The sequence below is a fragment of the Octodon degus genome, unplaced genomic scaffold, assembly GCF_000260255.1.
Source record: "Octodon degus isolate 3935 unplaced genomic scaffold, OctDeg1.0 scaffold00005, whole genome shotgun sequence".
NCBI classification, from domain to species: domain Eukaryota; kingdom Metazoa; phylum Chordata; class Mammalia; order Rodentia; family Octodontidae; genus Octodon; species Octodon degus.
This window is the reverse complement of record NW_004524581.1, coordinates 26,654,772-26,674,516: the sequence shown is the minus strand read 5'-3', so window position 1 is coordinate 26,674,516 and position 19,745 is coordinate 26,654,772. Positions and strand designations below refer to the sequence as shown.

Sequence of the window (19,745 nt, the reverse complement as noted above, 5' to 3'; positions counted from 1 at the left end):
CAGGAAGACTTAAAAGGCAGCAAGTCTCACCTCCTGGTGCCTTCCAACCTGTTATTTGCAAACTAGCCCCAAAACTGATAAACAGCATTCCCCCTCCACCAGGCCGAGACAGCAGAAAGTGGGATCTGTAATGGCTGCTTCCTCTCGATTTTTCTATTACTTTCCCTGATAGGAAAACAGGCAGCTCACTCTGGTCACCCCCAGACTCTCCTGCACAGCTTTCAGAGCTCCCGACACCGGGGCCACACTCCAGCCTGCATAACTCTGCCGCTCCCAGACCGGGACAGGTAGGGCTCTTGAAGTCCCCAGGGGATTCTACTGTGCACCAGGACCGAGGCCCTGGGCTAGAGAAGCCTTCGAAAATCTGCACGGTGGCTTTACAGACGGCCTCCCAAGCAAGTGTGGAGGAGAGAGGCACCGTTACAATCGGAGGCGATGTGATTAAAGGTAATACTGCACGCTCTGAAAGGCATAACATGGCACCACAAAGCAAGGTTTTGAGGGCAGACCAACCTCCATCAACTGAGAAAATTTGAAAAGAAAAAATTACTGAAGTCTTTGTCCATGAATTTGGCAGTAAATCAGGCTTTCTCCAGATGAAATCCACCACCTTTAACCATAAATGTAAATTACAAACTGCAGAAAAGTGAAGCACATATCCACTCGGCTTCCCGATGGAAGTCTGAACATAGACTTCCAGAGTCAAACTCTGAACCCCAGGGCTGTGAGCAGGTGCTCCCTGCAGTGACCCCAGGACTGGACATTCACACTCATGCCAGACCACCCAGACTCATTTGCCCTAGAAAATGACTACCAACTACAGCGGGGCCACTTACTCACTCGCCACTCATCTTTAAGAGCAAAACTGAACTGTGGTCACTGCGAACTGGGGCAAGCTAACCCTTGTCTCTCTCCATTAAGATCAGGGACTGTACGGGCAAGCTTCAGATTTAAGTTGAACCAAGTCTATTCAAATCCTGCCCCACTGAAATGCTCCAGACGCAATGTGCTTGTTTTCGCACAGCTGAGGATGAAGAAAGCTCTGGGTACAGCATTTCCAGGGCAAAAGCCGACATCCAGCAGCCAGTTCCAAGTCCTCAGCTGCTCTCAGTCTCCTCTGCTCCTCTGCCGGCCCCTCCCCCTCCTCCCAACCAAGGCAGCCAGCAGAACAGCTCAGACCCAGCAGCTCCCGAGCCAGCGTCAGCACACACTCTGGAGCCTCAGTAGGTCTCCCCTGACCTGGAATGGCGGGAGACAAATACCAGCTGCTTCCCGGTCTTCAGGCCACGTCTCAAGCTCAGCTACAGCAACAAGGCACAAGCCTCAATATTTGTGTTCCACTGGCACTGGCCTTGGTTCTACAATGGGACTCTCAACACTATTTTTAGATGCTTTTACTATTACCTACATCAGTTCCTTTGTGAAATAATGTAAGATATAAATAAGATGGGGGCCTGCCCCGTAGCTCAGTTCTTTAAGTGGCTGCTTCAACAAAGCAGTCAGGCTCAGGTTGCTGAGGTTCGATCCCCACAACTCAAGCCAGCCAAACCAGCCCTGAAGGCATTCGGAGCAAAAAAAAAATTAAAAATTAAAAAAAAAAAATAAGTAAGATAAAATTTCAACATGTCTGTGCTATAAAAAGGACAGTAACAGCCTTTCTCTCTGTCAGGCAATAAACAGATCTGCAAGTAGAAACCAGACTAAACCCAAGGCAGACAGGCCGCAGTGCGAGCCCTGGCACCTGCTTACAGCCCAGACGGCCTTTCCCTGTGGTGGTGAGGAGGAGCCCCCATTCAGGGGTGCTCACTGGCTGCCTAGATCCCTGCAGCTGGGGGGCTCCCTGCCTCACAAGGTTTCTTCCTGCTCTAATGCAGAGCTGTACCTGTGTACTAAGTGCTCTCCCTGTACAGGCAAACCCTGTCTTCTGCATCTCCTCCTACTACAGACATAGGAAACAAACTGCTATGTCATCAACCCCAGGATCCCGTGCTCCACTCAGACACCCCAACACCTTCCTTGTAAGAACCTCAGCACCCTGCTCAGACTGTGTCTCCCAAGTCCAGTTTGTTAACAGGGTTTCAGAAAGCCACACCTCCAAAAACTCAGGAAGCCTCCTGTTGCTCCCCACTGCAGACCGTTACCTCAGGCTCATCTCGCCAGTCCACGTTCAGCTCCCGATCGAAGCCCTGCAGAGTCAGGCCCAGGCCTCTCCGACCCTTCTGATTAGAGGCTTCAACAATGTCCTTCCGACCCTGGCTGAATTTACCCAAGCCTTCTCCTTCCTTGAAGCCCATCTTGGCCTGAAAAAGACAAGTGATAGAGCAAAATTTAGCACAACAGAGATTTCTTTAGTCCTGTCCCATGTCAGACACTGCGCTAAGCCTGGAATAAACATGTGAGGCCTAAGTTGGCCCCTGGCCTAAGGAAGGCAAAGGGCACACAAATCACAGGGTAACCATAGGTGGAGCTGAAAGTCTAGGACACCGAAGCTGATGGATGGGAGAGCACGTGCCAAAGCCATAATTAAAAGCACCAGAAGTACTTCATGAATCTCACTGGACATTTGCACAACTCAGCCTTCCGGCTAATTTGTCTGATTAACTACAAAGCAGATTCAGAGCAGGGCTGATAGAAAGCATAATTTAAAATGGGACAGCTTCAATGGTGACTTCTACTCCAGCGCAGCTACTCAAACAGCTTTACTGAGGACGATGAGGGCTGGCAGGACCCATTTAATCAAGAGATTAACTGAAAACCTCGCTTCCTCTTAAACTCGGGTATGGAAAGAATAGTCAGAGTCTGGGACAGAAACACCATTAAATGTCACAACGTTTTAATCCCAGGGTTCTGGCAGGCTGAGACAGGAAGATCACAAGCTCCAGTCCAGTCTGGAGAAACTCAGTGACTTAGCGAGAACCTTGTCTCAAAAACAGAACAAAAATCCAGCTGGGGATGTAGCTCAGGGAAAAAGCCCCGAGTTCTATTCCCAGCACTTCAAAAAAAAAAAAAATCACAGCTTTCAATAAGAACAAGCTGGACTGCAGAGTGACCCCAGGCCCATGTACTCCGAAGATCAAAGACTCAAATCTCAAACCACAGAGACTCTTATCTCATAAAAGGACTCCAATCCAGATAAAAGCCAGTCCCTCTGTACGCAGCAATACAGCTGCAGAGCTGGACAGAATCTACAGCAGCCAGATCACTGCCCCAAGTGACAGAGGCTGACTGTGCCACAAGGCTCAAGGCCCAGATCCAGGGGTCACCAAACTAAATTCTGACCTGTGACTTCAGCAGGGGCAACTGTCACTCTTATACAAGGCCCACAGAAAATGAAGCCATCACGATGGCACTTCCAAGGGCAGCGTGAAGGTGGCTGGGGGCTTCGCTGACCTCTGTGCACCCCGTGAGTTCTGCTGAGAAGGGAGGGCTTCCTTCCACCTCCTCCTCAGACACCCCAGTGGGGAGGAGCACTGGTGAAGGGAGTCAGGCCTCGCAGGCCATTTTCTCTTAGGTACCTAGGTGTGAACAGGAGCTCAGGTACTCCTTTTGAGGCCACTCACTAAGGCAGAAGCTCACAGCAGGAAGCCTTTCCACACACTAATACCATGCTTACAATGACTCCTCAGTGGGGATTCCAAAAGGTGACCTCACCACACCTCAGGAGCTGGAGAGCGAGGAAACGCATGCCCCAGCTCCTCCTCTTTCTATTCCAATGCACACTCCCTTCTCTTACACTGCGGTGGCAGCCACGAAAATGAGGTAGAAATGAGGTCTGAGCGCTGGCGTACCATGAGCTTCTGGGAGACGCTGTTGTACATGGAGTATCGAGAAGATGTTCCCTCCACGAGTGAGTCTGCTTTGAACACATCATTGAAAGAGTCAGAGCTGCATGGCTTCCCTTCATTCTCACTGTCAGACTCACTGAGGCTTGTTGCAGAAACTGGAAAAGAGAAAGGGAAATGTGTAGGTGAGTTCAAGAGCCTCTAGAAGTCCAAGCCTTGTTTATTCAATTCAGGTTCAGTAAAGGCACGGCCCACACAAGGACACTGAGTGACTCAGGTCAAGTCCAGTCACTGCCTATGACTAACTCTTAGCAGTAACAGTAATCGAGCTGGCCACTGAAAGCTCCACAAAGTATGAAACAATGAGAGCGCTCCACCCTTTAAATTTCTTCCACAACGAAAGCGGGACGGTAATGCCGCTACTACTTCATAAGGTTGTTTAAAGATTAAATGAAATTACGCTTTGAAAGTACCGTATATTGTCAAACACAAACTGTATCTATAGAGGCTATGCTGTCACGTCTCCCACTCTGATTTAATTTCCCAACACCGACACCAAGCATTTTCAATCATCTGATCAGCAGAGTACCCACTTCTGATTGTTTACTCTCTTAACTAGTTCTCTTTGCTTTTAAAGTTCTTCAAGCTTAGAGGGAACAGAGTAGCCTGCACGCCAGCCCCAGAAAAAGCAGACTCAAAGGAAAAAAAGCAGGAGAAGAACAAGTGGAAAAAGAAGCTGGGAATGGTGGCACAGCCTGTAATCCCAGCACGGAGGAGGTTAAGGCAGGAGGATCTCCGAAAGTTCAAGGCCATTGAGGGCTACACAGCGAGTCCAAGGCCAACCTGAACCACGAAGTGAGGCCCCATCTCAAAAGCTAAAATAATAAGCAAAAGGGCAAAGAGGGCAGGGCATGGGAAAGGAAGTAGGAGAACAGGGATGTGGGGAGACCTCCAAGACAGCCACCATGTGAAACAGAAGGGAGCTGCTAGCCCAAGTGACTTAAATGTCACCTTTGTTGACAAAGACTCCTACTGAGACTACCTGGGCAGCTTCTAGAAGGGCTGAGTGCCTGTCTCCTACTCAAGTGAGACGTCCTTCAGTCTGGACAGCTCTCCACCCCCCTCTCCCTCCCCCTCTTCTCCCTCCCCTTTCCCTCTTCCCCTCCCTCTCCCTCTCTCTCTGAGACCCTGAAAGCAACATCAACCCTTGGTAATTTCTCAGGGAGTTACTTGGACAAACCCATCTGAAACTGGAAAAGACAATCTCAAAAGTTTGGTCAACACTGTCTGCACATCCACATGGAAAACAGTCAGTTGCAAACCAGACAGAATGCAGAACAGGAAATAATGGTAGGGACACTGAATCAGACCACCAAGATACACTGTCAAAAAATCATGAAAGGGGGCCAGGGAGATGGTTCAATAGAATAAGCACTTGCCTGGCAAGTGCAAGGGTCTGAGTCCAATCCCCGGTTCCGCCAAAATAAATAAATAAATAAATAAATAAATAAATAAATAAGAAATGAAGCCAAGCATGATGGCATAATCATAATCATGAGTTCAAGGCCAATCTGGGCTACATGGTGACTTCAAGGCCAAACCGAATTCCATGGCAAGACCCTGTCTCAGAATGCTGAACCAAACATACCATATGAGGCCAGCATCCTGGCTCTCGTGTAGTAAAAAGGGAAAATAATAGGTATTTTCATTTCATGTAATTGCTTTATAATTGAGCTTTGAAAGGAAAGATATACAAAACCAATTAAAGGGGTTCTCCACACACGTAGGAGCTGAAACATAAATACCAAAATGATTACCTAGAACACGTGAGAGAACTGAAATCTCATTTATATAGTTTTATATCACAAGCTTATAATGGCTATCTTTGCATAGTTTTAAATTATGAGCTTTGTAAATATATTAGCTATTAAAATTTAAACTACATATGAAGGAAGAATAACTTTGCAGTCTGATACAGTTTGGTAGGGGAAGAAGGGAGGCTGCTGTGGGGAGGCGGTGCAGAAGCGTGAGGGCAGCCGCAGGAGGCGGCGTGCACTTCACGCAGAGCCTGAGATCCATTCCAATTCCGCAGCCTGTCTGCACTAATCCATCCCCTTCCTGCTGGAACAAACTGCCAGGGGCCAAGGCTAGAAGAAAGCCTTCCCTGGCGAGGCTCTCCCCCACTGCACCCTCTGAGGGCAGTCACAGCCCCAGCAAAGCACTGTCATACTGCCTTCCAGCCAGTTACCCTCGCCCCGTACATGGTCATCCCTAGACAGCAGGGATTTTGTCACAGTCAACTCCGTAACACCAACACAAGTCTAAGCTTTTTATTTAGCAGAAATTAAGTGCTTTTCATAGTGAACTTCAAGATTTGTTAGCCAAGTATCACCTTCCTGAGGACCTACTATGGTACGCAGGTCCTTAAAATATTTCCTCATACAAATCTTTCTACACTGTTGGTGGGAATGGAAACTAGTACAACGACTATGAAAATCAGTTTAAAAAAAAAAAAAAAAGAAAATCAGTTTTACAGAGTCCTCAAAAGGCTAAAATGGCATTCCATTCAATCTAGCTCATCCCCTTCTAGGCATCTTCCCGAAAGAATTAAAAGATATCACACTGTAATAAACACATACCTGTGTTTGAGGCAGCACAATGCACAATCGCTAAAGCCTGGGGGCTGGGGAGATGGCTCAGTAGTATAAGCATTTCCCTGGCAAGTGCAAGGGCCTGAGTTCAATCCCCAGTTCCGCCAAAAAAAAAAAAACACAAAGTGCAACTGACAAAATTTTAGGAGCTGGGGAGATGGCTCAGTGGAATAAGCACTTCCCAGGCAAGAGCAAGGGCCTGAGTTGAATCCCTGGTTCTGCCAAACAAAACAAACAAACAACAACAACAAAAAAGTGCAGCTAAAGCCTGGAATCAGCCTATACATCCACTAACAGACAGATAAAGATCGTGCAGTGTTTATATACAACTGAGCACTACTCTGTCACAAAGAAGGATAAACTTGAGTTATCTGTAGGAAAATGGATGCACTGTAAGACCATGATGCTAAGTGAACTAAATTGGACACACGAGCTTAAATATTAAATAGTGCATGGTTTCTCTGAGAAACCCAAAATATAAATGAAAAGCAAAACAAAAAAGAATAGAAAACAGGGAAAAGATCTTATGCAAAAGGGAAGGGGGCAGAGGAGCAAGAGGAACAGAGACAAGCACTGGCGCGTGTTCTGCACCTGCGCTGACTCCTGCAAGGAACGCAACCGGTGTGTGCTGCACACATACACTAACAAAACAGAAAACCTGGGGAAAAGGCATCTCCCCATACAGCCAGGCATGGCAGCACACGCCTGTAATTTCACCACTCTGGGACAACGAAACAGGAAGATCCTAAATTTAAAGACCAGCCTAAGCAACTTAGTGACTTAGCAAGGTCCTGTCTCAAAATAAAATACTTTTAAAAGGGGTGGGGATATCGCTCAGGGTAAAAGTCCTGGGCCTGGGTCTAATCCTCAGGACTGGGGAAGAAAAAAGGGGGGTTGGGGAGTGTTCCTCATAAAAATAGTACAAGACATTCAGCCCTCAAATGTTTAAGCATCAAGCTGAGCAACAGGGACAGACTCACAAGGAGTCCCAGCACTCGGGAAGCTGAGGCAGGACTGTGAGTTAGAAGCTAGCCTGGACTACACAGCAAGACCTTCTCTCAGTCCTCTTCTCCCCAGTTGAAGGATTGGGATGGATTATCTACTGGACACCCAACCGGAGAGCTAGGACCTCCTGGAGCTATACACTGTAATCTCACCCCAGCCCTGGGGGCTAAAATATGGTATGTCATGCCTCAGAATGCTGATACGGTTTAATTGCTCACCTACTCTGGTTCAGGACCTTTCTACAAAAGGTCAGTGCTCCATACAGTAAGATACTATGCAAAAGTTAACTATCACAGACCTTGAAAATCTAATAAATGAGGTAAATAAGCCTTTTCATTTCAGTATTAGAGACCAAACACAGGGCCTCATCCACATTAGACAAGAACTCTACCACAACTCCACTCCTAAATATGTATTTGTTAAAAACCTTCTAAATATTTATTTGGTACAGGGTCTCACTACACAGCTCAGACTTATAATGATCCTCCTGTCTCAGCCTCCCCAGCACTGGGATTACAGGCATGCACCACCATGCCTGGTTTCGGTGGCTGGCACGGCACGCCTGGGGTTCTGGGCTGGGGAAATAGCTCAGTAACTCAGTGGTCTAAGCACCTGCCTGGCAAGTGCAAGGACCCAAGTTTGATCTCTGGTATTGCATGCCATGCCAGCCCCAGAACCCCAGGAGTACTGTGCCAACCACCAAAACTGGGCATGGTGGCACACACCTGTAATCCCAGTGCTGGGGAGGCAGAAACGGGAGGATCACTACAAGTCAGAGATGCATAGTGAGACCCTGTAACAAATAAATAAATATTAAAGGAAAAGAGTATAATATTTTGAGGAGAAAAAAAAGCAATCAAATATACTTGAAAAAAAAAATCAGAATAGGGCTGGAGAGATGGCTCAGTGGTCTAAAGCACCTACTTGAAACAAGTTTGGCAAAGCACAGGGACCGCGGTTCGATCCCCAGCACCACATGCCAGCCAGACCCGCCCCCTGGTGGGCTGAGCTGGCCACACACACACACAATAAATAAATGTAATAATAAATTAAAAAAAAAAAATCAGAATAGGGCCAGGGAGATGGCTCAGTAGAATAAGGGCTTGCCTAGCAAGCACAAGGTCCTGAGTTCAATCCCCGGTTCACCAAAAAAAAAAAAAAAAAAAAAAAAAGTCAGAATAAACTCAAATCAAAATCCTGATTTCTAATTGATTTCTAATGCATTATCAAGAAAGGTGGCTGAGACGATCCCTTCACAGAGGCATGAAATCTGTCCCTGCAGGTGAAGGTGGCTGTCCACGTCCCTTAATAAGAAGCTGTCTTGCTTACATGGACCACTGCAGCCCACGTCACAGTGTGCTGGAGTTGCCACTCAGGAGGAAAGACCCAGAACATTAACAATGAGTAACCATGGAAACTGAGAGCTGAGGTGATACTCATTTTCTGTTTTGCACTTTTCTGCATTTGTGAGAAAGAGAAATATATCAGTTTGGAAATTAGGGCAAGAAATAAAACTGAGAAATTACTCTTCCTAGCCTGGGGAAGAGACTGGTTCCTTTCCAGAGAGATTGAGGAGCAGCTCTGAGGGCAAGGCCCTCATCCGTCACCTACAGTTACAGGACAGAGGTGCGTGTGCTCTGTGACGCTGCACACGCACCACAGAACTGCATTTCTGCAGTGCGGGTCCTCTGCTCTCAGGTGCTTCCAGGCCTTCCATGTGCACTGCCTGCTCCAGAACGAGGTGGTCCCAGGAAGCCGGGCAGCTGCAGGCACAGCCTGAGGATCCTGCTTCGCACCCGGGGCTCAGGTCCTGGCTGCCCGGAGGCTGCAATGTGAGAGCACTACTTCGCCATCCTGCAGCTGAACACTGACAGGCCTAGCTCGGAAAGTGGAAACCCTGGCATCCAGCAGGCAGTGAGTCACACCTGTAAGCTCAGCCCTGGACGAGCCAGCAGGAGGGGTGCACGTTTGAGCCCAGCCAGGACAACAGAATGGGACCTGATCTCAAGACAAAAGGCTGGGGATGCAACTCATGCAAAGGCTTTGGGTTCAGTACCAAGGCCCGCAAAGAAAACCAAACGGGCCGCCTCACAGGAGCATGCCCAGGGCCGGCCCTATGGCTCTAGGAGGTTGCCCGGCTGCGAACCTTAGTGCACCCCAGCAGTGAGAACTGGATGGCACGAATTCCATTCCATTCCTGAGCTCGCAGAGCTCCTGGCTTTTGCCTTCAAAGAGCAAGTTTTTCCTTCTGTCTTCTTTAACACCTCTAGGCAAAAATGATGAAAGAAATTTGGGTGGAAGGCTCACTAGGTAAATCAGGGGCAACTCTGATGCAAACTTCCACCATTAGAATGTGACACAAAGACTTTCCACTCCCCTCTTCTTCCCCAGGCATTTGTTACTGCATGCAGCCCTTTCCAGGATCGGAGCATGGGGGTGACAGGAGCTAAAATATCCCCTACTAGGTAATTCCCTGGGAGCTCCAGAAGGGCACCAGAGAAGCAAGCAAAGCTCATTTCTCATGCAGCATATGAAGCCAGTTCCTAGTTTGCCATGACTTAGGAGAAAGGTCCACAGATTAATCCTAATGACCACAGAATGCCAGGGCCACTACTTATTTTTACCCCTGAGCCTTTGGGGCCACTCTATCCAGATGAGGAGACAACTATCACAGCTATAGCACAGCTGCAACTATAGAGAAGGTTTTGCTTCCCAAGACCTGTACGAATTTAGCAAACACTAAGAAGACAATTTTGTAATGAGGACGTAAATTAACAGGAGTAATGAGGTCAGCCTATTAAAATCATTAGTTTCATTAAGAACTTGCCAAAACTGGGAGACAGCCCCATCTACCTCCCCAGGAGTCCCCCTCCTACAACCTACCACAGAGCCAAAACATTATTTAGGGTTTTCATTTGGGACTTCTTCTCTACCCGATAAAAATCATTATTAAGTCATTCTGAAGAAGGGTTCACTTTACAGGGGAACCAGAGTTTCCCAGACGCTGGCAAAATTGTTCATATGGTGACAGAACCATAGGGCAAACGTGCCAAGATTAAAAATGACAGTGACAACGCATAAGAAGTGGCGACGCCAACCACTAATGGCCAAGGTGAGTGAGCAGCACACAAGAATAAATGATGGATTTTAATAAACATCACATCCTGCCTGACAACTCCTGAGGAACACACTCATTCCTGTTTAAAAACTCAATTTCTCCTTCATGCTAGACAAATGGTAACTCGTTACAGCAATTTAAACAGATACCGATAAAGGAAGTTTTTGATTAAGGTCATGAATCTGGGCTGGCAGAAAAGCGATGGTGTTTCAGGGCAAACAGCCTATTTAGGAAAGAATTAAAGCTGGTGGAGGGGAAGGCGCTTCTCAGGTGGTGTCAGCAAAGGAGCTGGGCAGCTTCCAGTGACTTGCGCGAGACCAGAAGCCCAGGTGGAGGAGAGGGCAACTTCCTTGAGAGGGAGCTAATGAGAAATCTTCCTGAGGTCTAGACCAGCGGGACAAGCAAACCCTAGAAAGAAGGGTCCCTGGCCCAAAAGATGGATTCACCCACCTCTCATTACTTCAGATGGTTAAGTGACAGCCAATTTTCAAGAGCTTATCTGTATGTGGAAATCTGTATACTGAAATGCCTTCCAATATCCATTTGAAAACTCAAAAGGACATGGCACCACAGTGCCCAAGAACACATTCCTTTTTTCTTTTACTCTGGCCAAATGTCAACTTGCCGTGCTGACAAGAAAGCCACCTTGTGAATAATGTAAAATAAACAAACTGATTAAACTAAATACATCTCCCAATGAGTCATCACACTGGTGACCTAGCAGAGAGAGAAAAAACAAGGTCCAAACACATAGTAACTTCTTGTTTTTCTAACTGTCCTCAGTTAAGCGCTCTTTTCAATCTCCTATTTATGTGTGCAGGTGCAAGCGGTCAGAGCGAACAGAAACACCTCTGCTCTGCTCCAGTGACTTCAGAAGAAAGCTGCAGCCACATCTCAGGGACACACAGGCTCTGACACAATAGCAGAAACAAGCAGGGGCTGCCTAAGAAGAGTCCGCATGGAACACAGACACACGAGGTCCAAGAATTTGATGAAGTTATGTGCAGGCTAGAGAAAACACAGGCAAAGGGAAAGATGGAAGGCATGCTAAGCTTCCTGGAAAAAAGACTCTCTTCCCCATTTTTATTTGTATTTATTTATTTATTTTTGTATTTTTGGGAAGGGTCTACAGGGTTTCACTACTAGATCAGACTCACAGTGATCCACCTGTTAACAGCCTCCCAAGAGCTGGGATTACAGGGGCGCCACCACACCCAGTCTCAATTGCCACCTTGCTGTCCTAGGTGCCCCGGGGGCAGGGCTCGCACAGCAGGCCTGGGGATGGAAACTCTGGCCCCTGCGCTAAGCAGGCGCTTTAATCCACTGAGCTATTTGGCCAGCCCTTCTCACCCTCATTCTTAACTCTCCAGTAATCACTTAGTGAGCCCTGGCCCTTCGGTGGGAGGGAGGGGACACAGCAGTCTAGAGACTGGTGCTGGGTCTGCATCAGTGTGCAGCAGCCTCTTCCTTAAAGAAGTTAACCTGGAGAAGTGCAGCCGTGTTGGTCAGCCTCAGCTCTGCCTCATTTCCTGAAAATGAAAAAGTCCCGCTGGCCTTTTGTCAGACACACGCGACAGACTGGCTACCTCTGAGTTCTGTTCCGGGCACACGACAGCAACAGTCAGCCCTGAGTCATGTGGCGCCACTTCCAGAAAAGGTCAAAACTATTTGGTAAAATGAAAGGGAGAGTGTATATTTGTGTACACACAGCGGGGGCAATCTCCATTCACAGTCACATTTTTAAAATCTTGAAATTGAAATCAGACTGGTTTCCTTACAAAGTACTTAAACTTTACATACAATGGCACATACTGTGCTTGCAATTCAGCTGCAGCCCAAGTCTTGGAACAAATTCTGGAAATAATTAAGCTCGTGAACCAAGGCACGATAGTAGTGCCTTTCCTTTACCTGGGAGCTGTTCGCTCATTATTTCACAGAGTTGTTGCTTGAGAGCCGCTGTCTCCCCACACTTGAGAGCTGCTGTCTCCCCACGTCCACCCAGCAGTTGATCCCTCCCGCAGCAGGCCACCCTTACTGTCCATGCGCCCCTTCTCCCTTTGGGCATCTCTCCCAACACCCTAACTCCACTCAAGAGACTCTCCCTTTACACAGTGCTCAAACTCCAGGCAAGAAGCCCAATCCCTCTCGGAACAGTTTCCAAACCCATGCACGCAGGAGGGTTCTGTTCTCCCACTTAACCCCAACCGAGCAGACTTTTGCCTACTCTGGACAGGCCGGTCCTCTTTGGACAAGGTCTTGTGCTGTGGCCCAGGGCAATCTCAACCTTGTGGGCTCAAGTTATCCTCCAGCCTCAGCCTACAAATCAGCACATGAATGCCACCACGCCCGGCTCTACCAGGACTTTAAAGGCACCCGCACCTCCACACACACAGTTGTAAGGGCGTCTCTTGTCCAGCCTGGACCACAGCTGCACCAAACGCTCCATTAGCTGGCCCACCTGTCAAGCTTTTTTCTGGCCCGGCTTCCCAGTAACAGATGAGTAACTGCCCTTCAGTGAGACTACTGCCTGTGAATAAACTGTATTTCCTACCACAGAGGAAGCTTCACACCCTTTCAGTCCCCAATCTGTTACTAAGTTTCATTCCAGTTTACCACTGATGCCACAGAGCATGCAAATTCCAAGCCTGCCGGTACACTAGGTTACACACACTGGCTCCCCTCAAAATCATGTCACCAAGAGCCAGGAAGTACGGCCTAATTCGGAAATGGGGTCTTTTCAGATGTAAACTGAGCTCCACAGAGCGATGCTCAGGCTGGTGAGATGGCTCAGTGGTCTAAAGCACCTACTTAGAACAAGCTTAGCAAAGCACAGGGACCGCAGTTCAATCCCCCAGCACCACATGCCAGCCCGCGCCACCCCCTGGTGGGCTGAGCTGGCCACACACACACACATACATACACACGCAATAAATAAAATTTTAAAAAAAGAGCAATGCTCTTATAAGAAGGGAATCTACCCACAGGCTCAGAGGGAAGGCAGCAGCAGCTGACTGGAGTTAGGCTGCCGTCTGAGCCAAGGAACTCCAGAAATGCCAGCAACCAGCAGCAGCCACAGTGGTCGGGAGGGGCTTCCCACGGGCCCACCAATGGATCTTGTGGTCCTGCCAACACCCAGACTTCCAGTCTCCAGAACCGTGAGAATAAATTTCTGTTGTTCAAGCAACCAGTGTGTGGTAAGCGGTTACCAGCAGCCCTTGTAAATGAACACAGTTGGCCAACTGCCACCTGTATGCACTTGGTACTTGCAGCAAGCACCAAGCACTACTCAGCTTCTCAGAAAGCCTCTGTAGAAACTATGAGCGTCGGACACCCTAAAAACAGGTGCAGCAAAACGCTACTTCCAACCAGACCAGTGAAATCCTCTGAGTTTCCTGCATACAACAAACACAGTGGTGCCCTACTACCAGTGTTTCTGCCTGAAGGGACAGAAAACGGTGTGTGAAAACCTGAGAATTAGGCCAGACAGCCACACCAAGACCCCCACTTCTACATTAATAGCCCTAGACCAGTAACAGCCATTAAAACACAGCTCTCAATGCTCTCTGCTTCTAACTAGTTTAAGGCATCAAGAGTAGAGTGCCACCTACTAAAGTACCAATGGTAGAATTGAGGCAATTCTGGAAAAATTGTTATCTTTTATGTAAACAAGTTTCCTCAATCTTCGAAGGCCCACAGCGTAATGGAAGAGTCTATGGCCAGCATCTTGGCCAGTCTATGCAGAACCTGTCTAAATCTCCCCAGGGGGCAATGGATGTATTCCACTCGTCCAAGCACCAGGGATTCAAATAACCAGATGGCCGGGGCCTCAGGCCACACAGGCGGCGCACATACCTTTTGCTGCATGACTGACAGGAGTGGAAGGCTCATCATCTGATGTGGAGCTGAGGCTCAGGGCAAGTTCTGCAACTCTTTTTTTCTGTTTCTTGATGGGAGCGGTGCATTCTGGGTCAAGTCTCCTCTTCATTGTTAACTGCAACAATAAACCCAGACAGTCAGCTGCCCCTGGGTTTGAGCCACTGTGATCACAGCAAGTATAAATCATCAGTGGGATGAGATTTAGCAATTCTGAGTGTCTTCCAGTGCCAGCACTTTTAAAGAGCTCCTCCTCAGAATGTAATCTAGGAGAAATGCGAGCCAAAGCCCTGGGTGTTACTAACAACATCAGCTTTACTCAAAAACGTGGTAGCGGGGCTGGGGAGGTGGCTCAGTGGAGTAAGTGCTTCCCTGGCAAGCACAAAAGCCCGAGTTCAATCCCTGGTTCTGCCAAAAAAACAAAAACAAAAACAAAACAAAACAAAACAAAAACAAACATGTTCTCATTTGGGGCCGGGGAGATGGCTCAGTGGAATAAGCGCTTCCCTGGCAAGCACAAGGGCCTGAGTTCAATCCCCGGTTCCGCAAAAAAAAAAAAAAAAACAAAAACGTGGTAGCCTCAGATCGGAAGCCTCTGGGCCACTGGTACGAGAACAAATATGAGATTACACAGCATTATACAAGTACTAGGTTTTCATTTACTTCATAATGTCTGAAAATATGAACAAATGGTTTCTACCTACAGTAAGGAATGAGCACATTAGTTGGCTTAGGACTGAAGAAGAATGAGAATGATACTGGATTGGAGACAGCAAGATCCCTGGGCTGAGGTACAGAAACAACATTTTTTTTTTCTTTTTTTTCCAGAACTGGGGATTGAACTCAGGCCCTTGGGCTTGCCAGGCAAGCACTTATTCTACTGAGCCATCTCCTCGGTCCCTTAGAAACAATACTTTTAAGAACAGAGACAGCCAGGCATGGTGGTGCACACCCCTAGGCTGAGGCAGGATGATGGTTCCGAGTTGAAGAGCAGCCAGGGCTACAATGTGAGCTCAACCCCAGCTGGAACTGCACAGCAAGTCCCTGTCTCAAAAATTTGACAAGTTCAAATCCTCGGTCCTGGAAAAAAAAAAGAAAGAAAAAAGAAAGAAAGAAAGGAAGGAAGGGTTAGCCAGATAGCTCAGTGGACTAAAGTACCTGCTTAGGCAGAAAGCAACGGCCAGGGTTTGATCCCCAGCATGCTGTGCTGGCCCTACCCTTGAGGCGTGCTAAGAAGGCAACTGAGACTGGGCGTGGTGGTGTGAGTCTGTAATCCTAGCACTTGGAAGGCTAAAACAGGAGGATCACTACAAGTGCGATCTATGTAGTGAGACCCTGTACTAAATACATTTTAAAAAAAAAAGAGCAGAGGCAAACCACATGGTGGCACACATCTATAATCCCAGCATTCCAGAGCCTGAGGCAGGAGGAACACTTGAGTCCAAGGCCAGCTTGGGCTGCAAAGTGAGTTCAAAGCTACTCAGTACTATATAGTGAGACCCTATCTCAAAGCCAAAAATAAATAAATTAAATTAAATAAGAGACTCAAGTATGGCGATGTTGGGCTAGGGAAGATAGCTCAGTAGAATAAGCACTTGCCTGGCAAGTACAAGGTCTTGAGTTCAATCCACGGTACCACAAAAAAAAAGTACGGTGATGTAATCTCTGAGGCAGGAGGATTACAAGTTGAATACCAACCAGAGCAACTCAGTGAGAACCTATCTCAAAATTTAAAAAGAAAAGCAAGGGAATACAGCTGATTGTGAAGGGCCTAGGTTCAATCCTCAGAATCAATGGGCAAAAATAAAACAGGAACCTGCACCTACCTCGACAAAAAAAAGAATGAAAAGACACAAGTACAATGTCATCCCCACTCATGCTCACGCACACGAAAGCTAGGGGGGGGGGGAAATTGAATGAAATGCTCATGAGATCCTAAAGGCTTAAGGAAAAGTAGTGAATATAGCATAGCTTACACACAACTGGTTGGTTATAGACTATAGAACTCGGACAAAAAATGAGAAACAAGTGCAAAGGGAAGTGGGTGACCAGCTGGACTGCAATCCTTGAGGAGATATGTGCTTATGGCATGGATCACTACAGCCACAGATAGCAAGCAAACAATTTCAAAGTTCCACCGGTGCCCAAATCCTGACAGGGCCCTGGGTCGTCTTTCCCTTCTCGCCAGTCAACCCAATGCACAATCACATCCTTCCTAAGGAAGCAGTCTCATAACTGGCACGGGCAAAGGCTGCCTGGTGAAGAACAGAAGAGTAACCAACAGAAAGCGACACCAGGCCGAGTCACGTTTCATTTTATACCAGCGTGTCGGATCTCCCCCAAAAGGCGAGCAGGGTAAGCTGTAGGAAAGCCCATCACAGTCAGTGTCTCAGCACAGTAAACGCGAAATCGCTTCTGTGATAATTAAGCCACTCTGAGGGGAGGTTGGAAGCACCAGAAACTCGATGTGGGCTGTGTAGAGGTGAGTGCAAATAAAAGAGAGGAAACAGCTGTGTAGAGGGAAGCAAGGACTGATCCTAAATCATACCATCTTAGATTTGGGCCTAATAAGTCATCTACTCCAACCTCTCATTTTCCAATGGAAAACACTGAAGCCCAAAAGGAGAAGGCCACGTAGCCAACCACTGCCTTGTTCAAGGGACCAACACAATCCAGAAGAACGTGCTCTAGCCAGGAACCTTAAAGGGGGGGGTCCTCGTTCCCCACCGGAAGGGCTCCGACCCCGGCGAGGGTCCTTGCACTGGGCCGGGGTTCTTGCCCAGCCAGCCCCCAGCCCACACGACGAGGCACCCGCGTCCTCCCGGGCCGGTCTTGAACATAATGCTGAGCGCGCGAACGTGTGCGCAAGACGTGCACCAGCCGCAGCCGGAGGAATCGCGGCCAGAGGGCGGGCGCCACGGCCGCGGGCAGGGGCCTAGGCGACGGGGGAGGGGAGGATGCTGAGCCCGCGCACCCGCCCGCTCTCTCCCCCCGGGCCGCGATCGGCACTCACGCTGAGGGGAGAGGCAGAGCTGCCGGGAGCGGAAAGGGGGGGAAGTCAGGCAGACCCTGTTGTCGCCGCCGCCACCGGGCCGGGCTTGGCTGCGACCAGAGCCTCCGCCTCCAGCCTTAGTTTCGTTTCCCCACTAGCCAGTCCCAGTCCTCCGACCGCGCCGTCGCGCTCGGGTCCCTCTCTACGCGCAGGCTAGTGACGTCACGGCAGGCCAGGCCCCGCCCCCAGGCTGCCGCGGGGCCCTGGGAAAGGCCGCTCCGGTTCTGGCCCCGCCCACAGCACCGCCTCCGCGGCGGGGCGGAGCGCAGGGCCTGCGCCGGGGGCGGGGACTGCGTGCGAAACCAAAAGTAACCGAGCGCTTTCTCTTCCGGCTCTAGGGCAGGGAAACCGATTGAAAATTGGGGTGGCATTCGGCCGTGATCCCAACCCTCCGAGGCTGAAGCGAGGGAATCGCGATGTCGACCCCAGCCTGCGCTATTTAGCGAGACCTTGTCTCAAAATAAAACAGCAAAAAAGGACTGGGGTTATAGCGCAGGGCGGAGGCCCTGGGCTCGCTCCCCATTATTATGAGCAGTAAACGCCCAGGTGCCCTCACCTTATAGTACCTTAACCTAATTAATACCGTCATCTTAACTTTTCTGACTTTCAGGTTAAGAAATTCGTAAATCTGTCGGACGTTCTGAGTCGCGTTGGTCATTGTAAACCCCATAAATCCGAATTGCACCTCAGGTTCATTTACACTCTTCCCGATCGATGCCCAGTGAATGGCGCTGCCACCCATCTTGTTGGTACAAGCAGCGATCAGAGAAGTTCCCCTCTTCCTCATCCCTAGAGCCTTCAACATTTAATGTAGTTTGCTTCCAGTTTCTCAAATCTATCTTTGCTTTTTTTTGTTTGTTTTTGTTTTTGAACCAGGGTCCTGCTATGCGCTTTAGGCCAGCCTCGAACTCCCGGCAATCCTCCTGCCTCAGCCACCTGAATGCTAGGATTGTAGGCGTGCATCGACATGCCCGCTCAGATCTGTTCGTCTCTCGCCTTGGCCACAATTCACGCACTCTTTCTCAGCAGGACTTGTCCAACAGTTTCAAAAAAAGCATCGGACCTGTAATGCACTCTCCACCAAAACAAGAGTGATTTTTAACAATGCGGTGCTAACCTAACCCATCAATGATTGCACGCTCGACTAGGATACTGCCAGTGCCCTCCTGATGGCCTCTTAAGTCCCTGCAACCTGGCTCTTCTACAGTTGCACCCGGTCACTGGTTTCTCAAACCTGTCCTGTCTCCTAGGGTTCAGCTGCCTGCTCTCATTGCCAGGCAGGTATCGGTTCATCCCCGAGGGATCAGCTCAGCACCCTCGCTTTGGACATCTTATGTGACCCCACGCACCTAGTTAGCACTCAGCTCCCATAACACTCTCTTCTTCACAAAAGAAATCACTTCCCTTGGTGTTGTCAAATGGCCTGTTAATTCCCCTACCTTCCCCGTAGGTGATGTGCGGGGAAGGTTCTGTCAGCCTCTCTGCATTAAATCCACACAGTGCCTGGTGGGAAGTGTAATAGGAGTTTATTAAAAGGTGGCGGGTGAACGCTAGTTCAGGTAATTCCCAGAGGTCATACAGCTACTGAACAATGTAGCAAGCAAGACTTTAACTCAGGTCTCCAGGGTTCTAAGGCCCAGTGTCTTTCTTTTCATCTCACTAAGATTTTTTTTTTTTTTTTCGGAACCGGGTATTGAACTCAGGCCCTTGTGCTTGCCAGGGAAGCGCTTACTCCTCTGAGCCATCTCCCCGACCCCCTCACTAAGAATTCTTGACAACCCTGTGACACAAACACCTCTGGTAACTGTGGACCCATTCACAAAATAGTAATTGGAAAGAGAACAAAAGATACAGGATTACAAAGGAAATGAAGAAGCACATGAAAAAAATTAACATACTTAATAAATTTGTTTGAATTTTGATGTACAGCATTACTGTGAGAATGATTTTTTTTTGAACCAAGGATTGAACTCAGGCCCTTGCGCTTGCCAGGGAAGTGTTTATTCCACTAAGCCATCTCCCTGACCCGTGAGAATGATTTTAAAATGGAAGCAAGTTAAATGTTTGGGGTTTTTTTTAGCAGAACTGGGGATTGAACTTAGGCCCTTGTGCTTACCAGGCAAGCACTTATCCTACTGAGCCATCTCCCCAGCCCCTAAATGTTATTTTCAAATATATATACAGTAAGTGTATCCAATGAATAGCACTGAAGCTACCAGGTAACTTCAAGAAGGGAAACATTAACATTGATTCTTATCTTATGT

General features: G+C 48.3%; 1 protein-coding gene across 1 annotated transcript in view; it reads right to left on the bottom strand.

The window, feature by feature from the left end:
- Cmtr1 (cap methyltransferase 1) overlaps positions 1 to 17,608 on the bottom strand; it is a 51,535-nt gene extending 33,927 nt beyond the window's left edge. The window contains exons 1-4 of the mRNA XM_004624442.2: positions 17,443 to 17,608; positions 14,409 to 14,547; positions 3,789 to 3,940; positions 2,142 to 2,300 (exon numbers count right to left, since the gene is read on the bottom strand). Coding sequence (XP_004624499.1) covers positions 2,142 to 2,300; positions 3,789 to 3,940; positions 14,409 to 14,541 — 444 coding nt within the window. The 5' untranslated portion in view covers positions 14,542 to 14,547; positions 17,443 to 17,608. The remainder of the gene's footprint in view (positions 1 to 2,141; positions 2,301 to 3,788; positions 3,941 to 14,408; positions 14,548 to 17,442) is intronic.
- Positions 17,609 to 19,745: the final 2,137 nt, after the last annotated feature.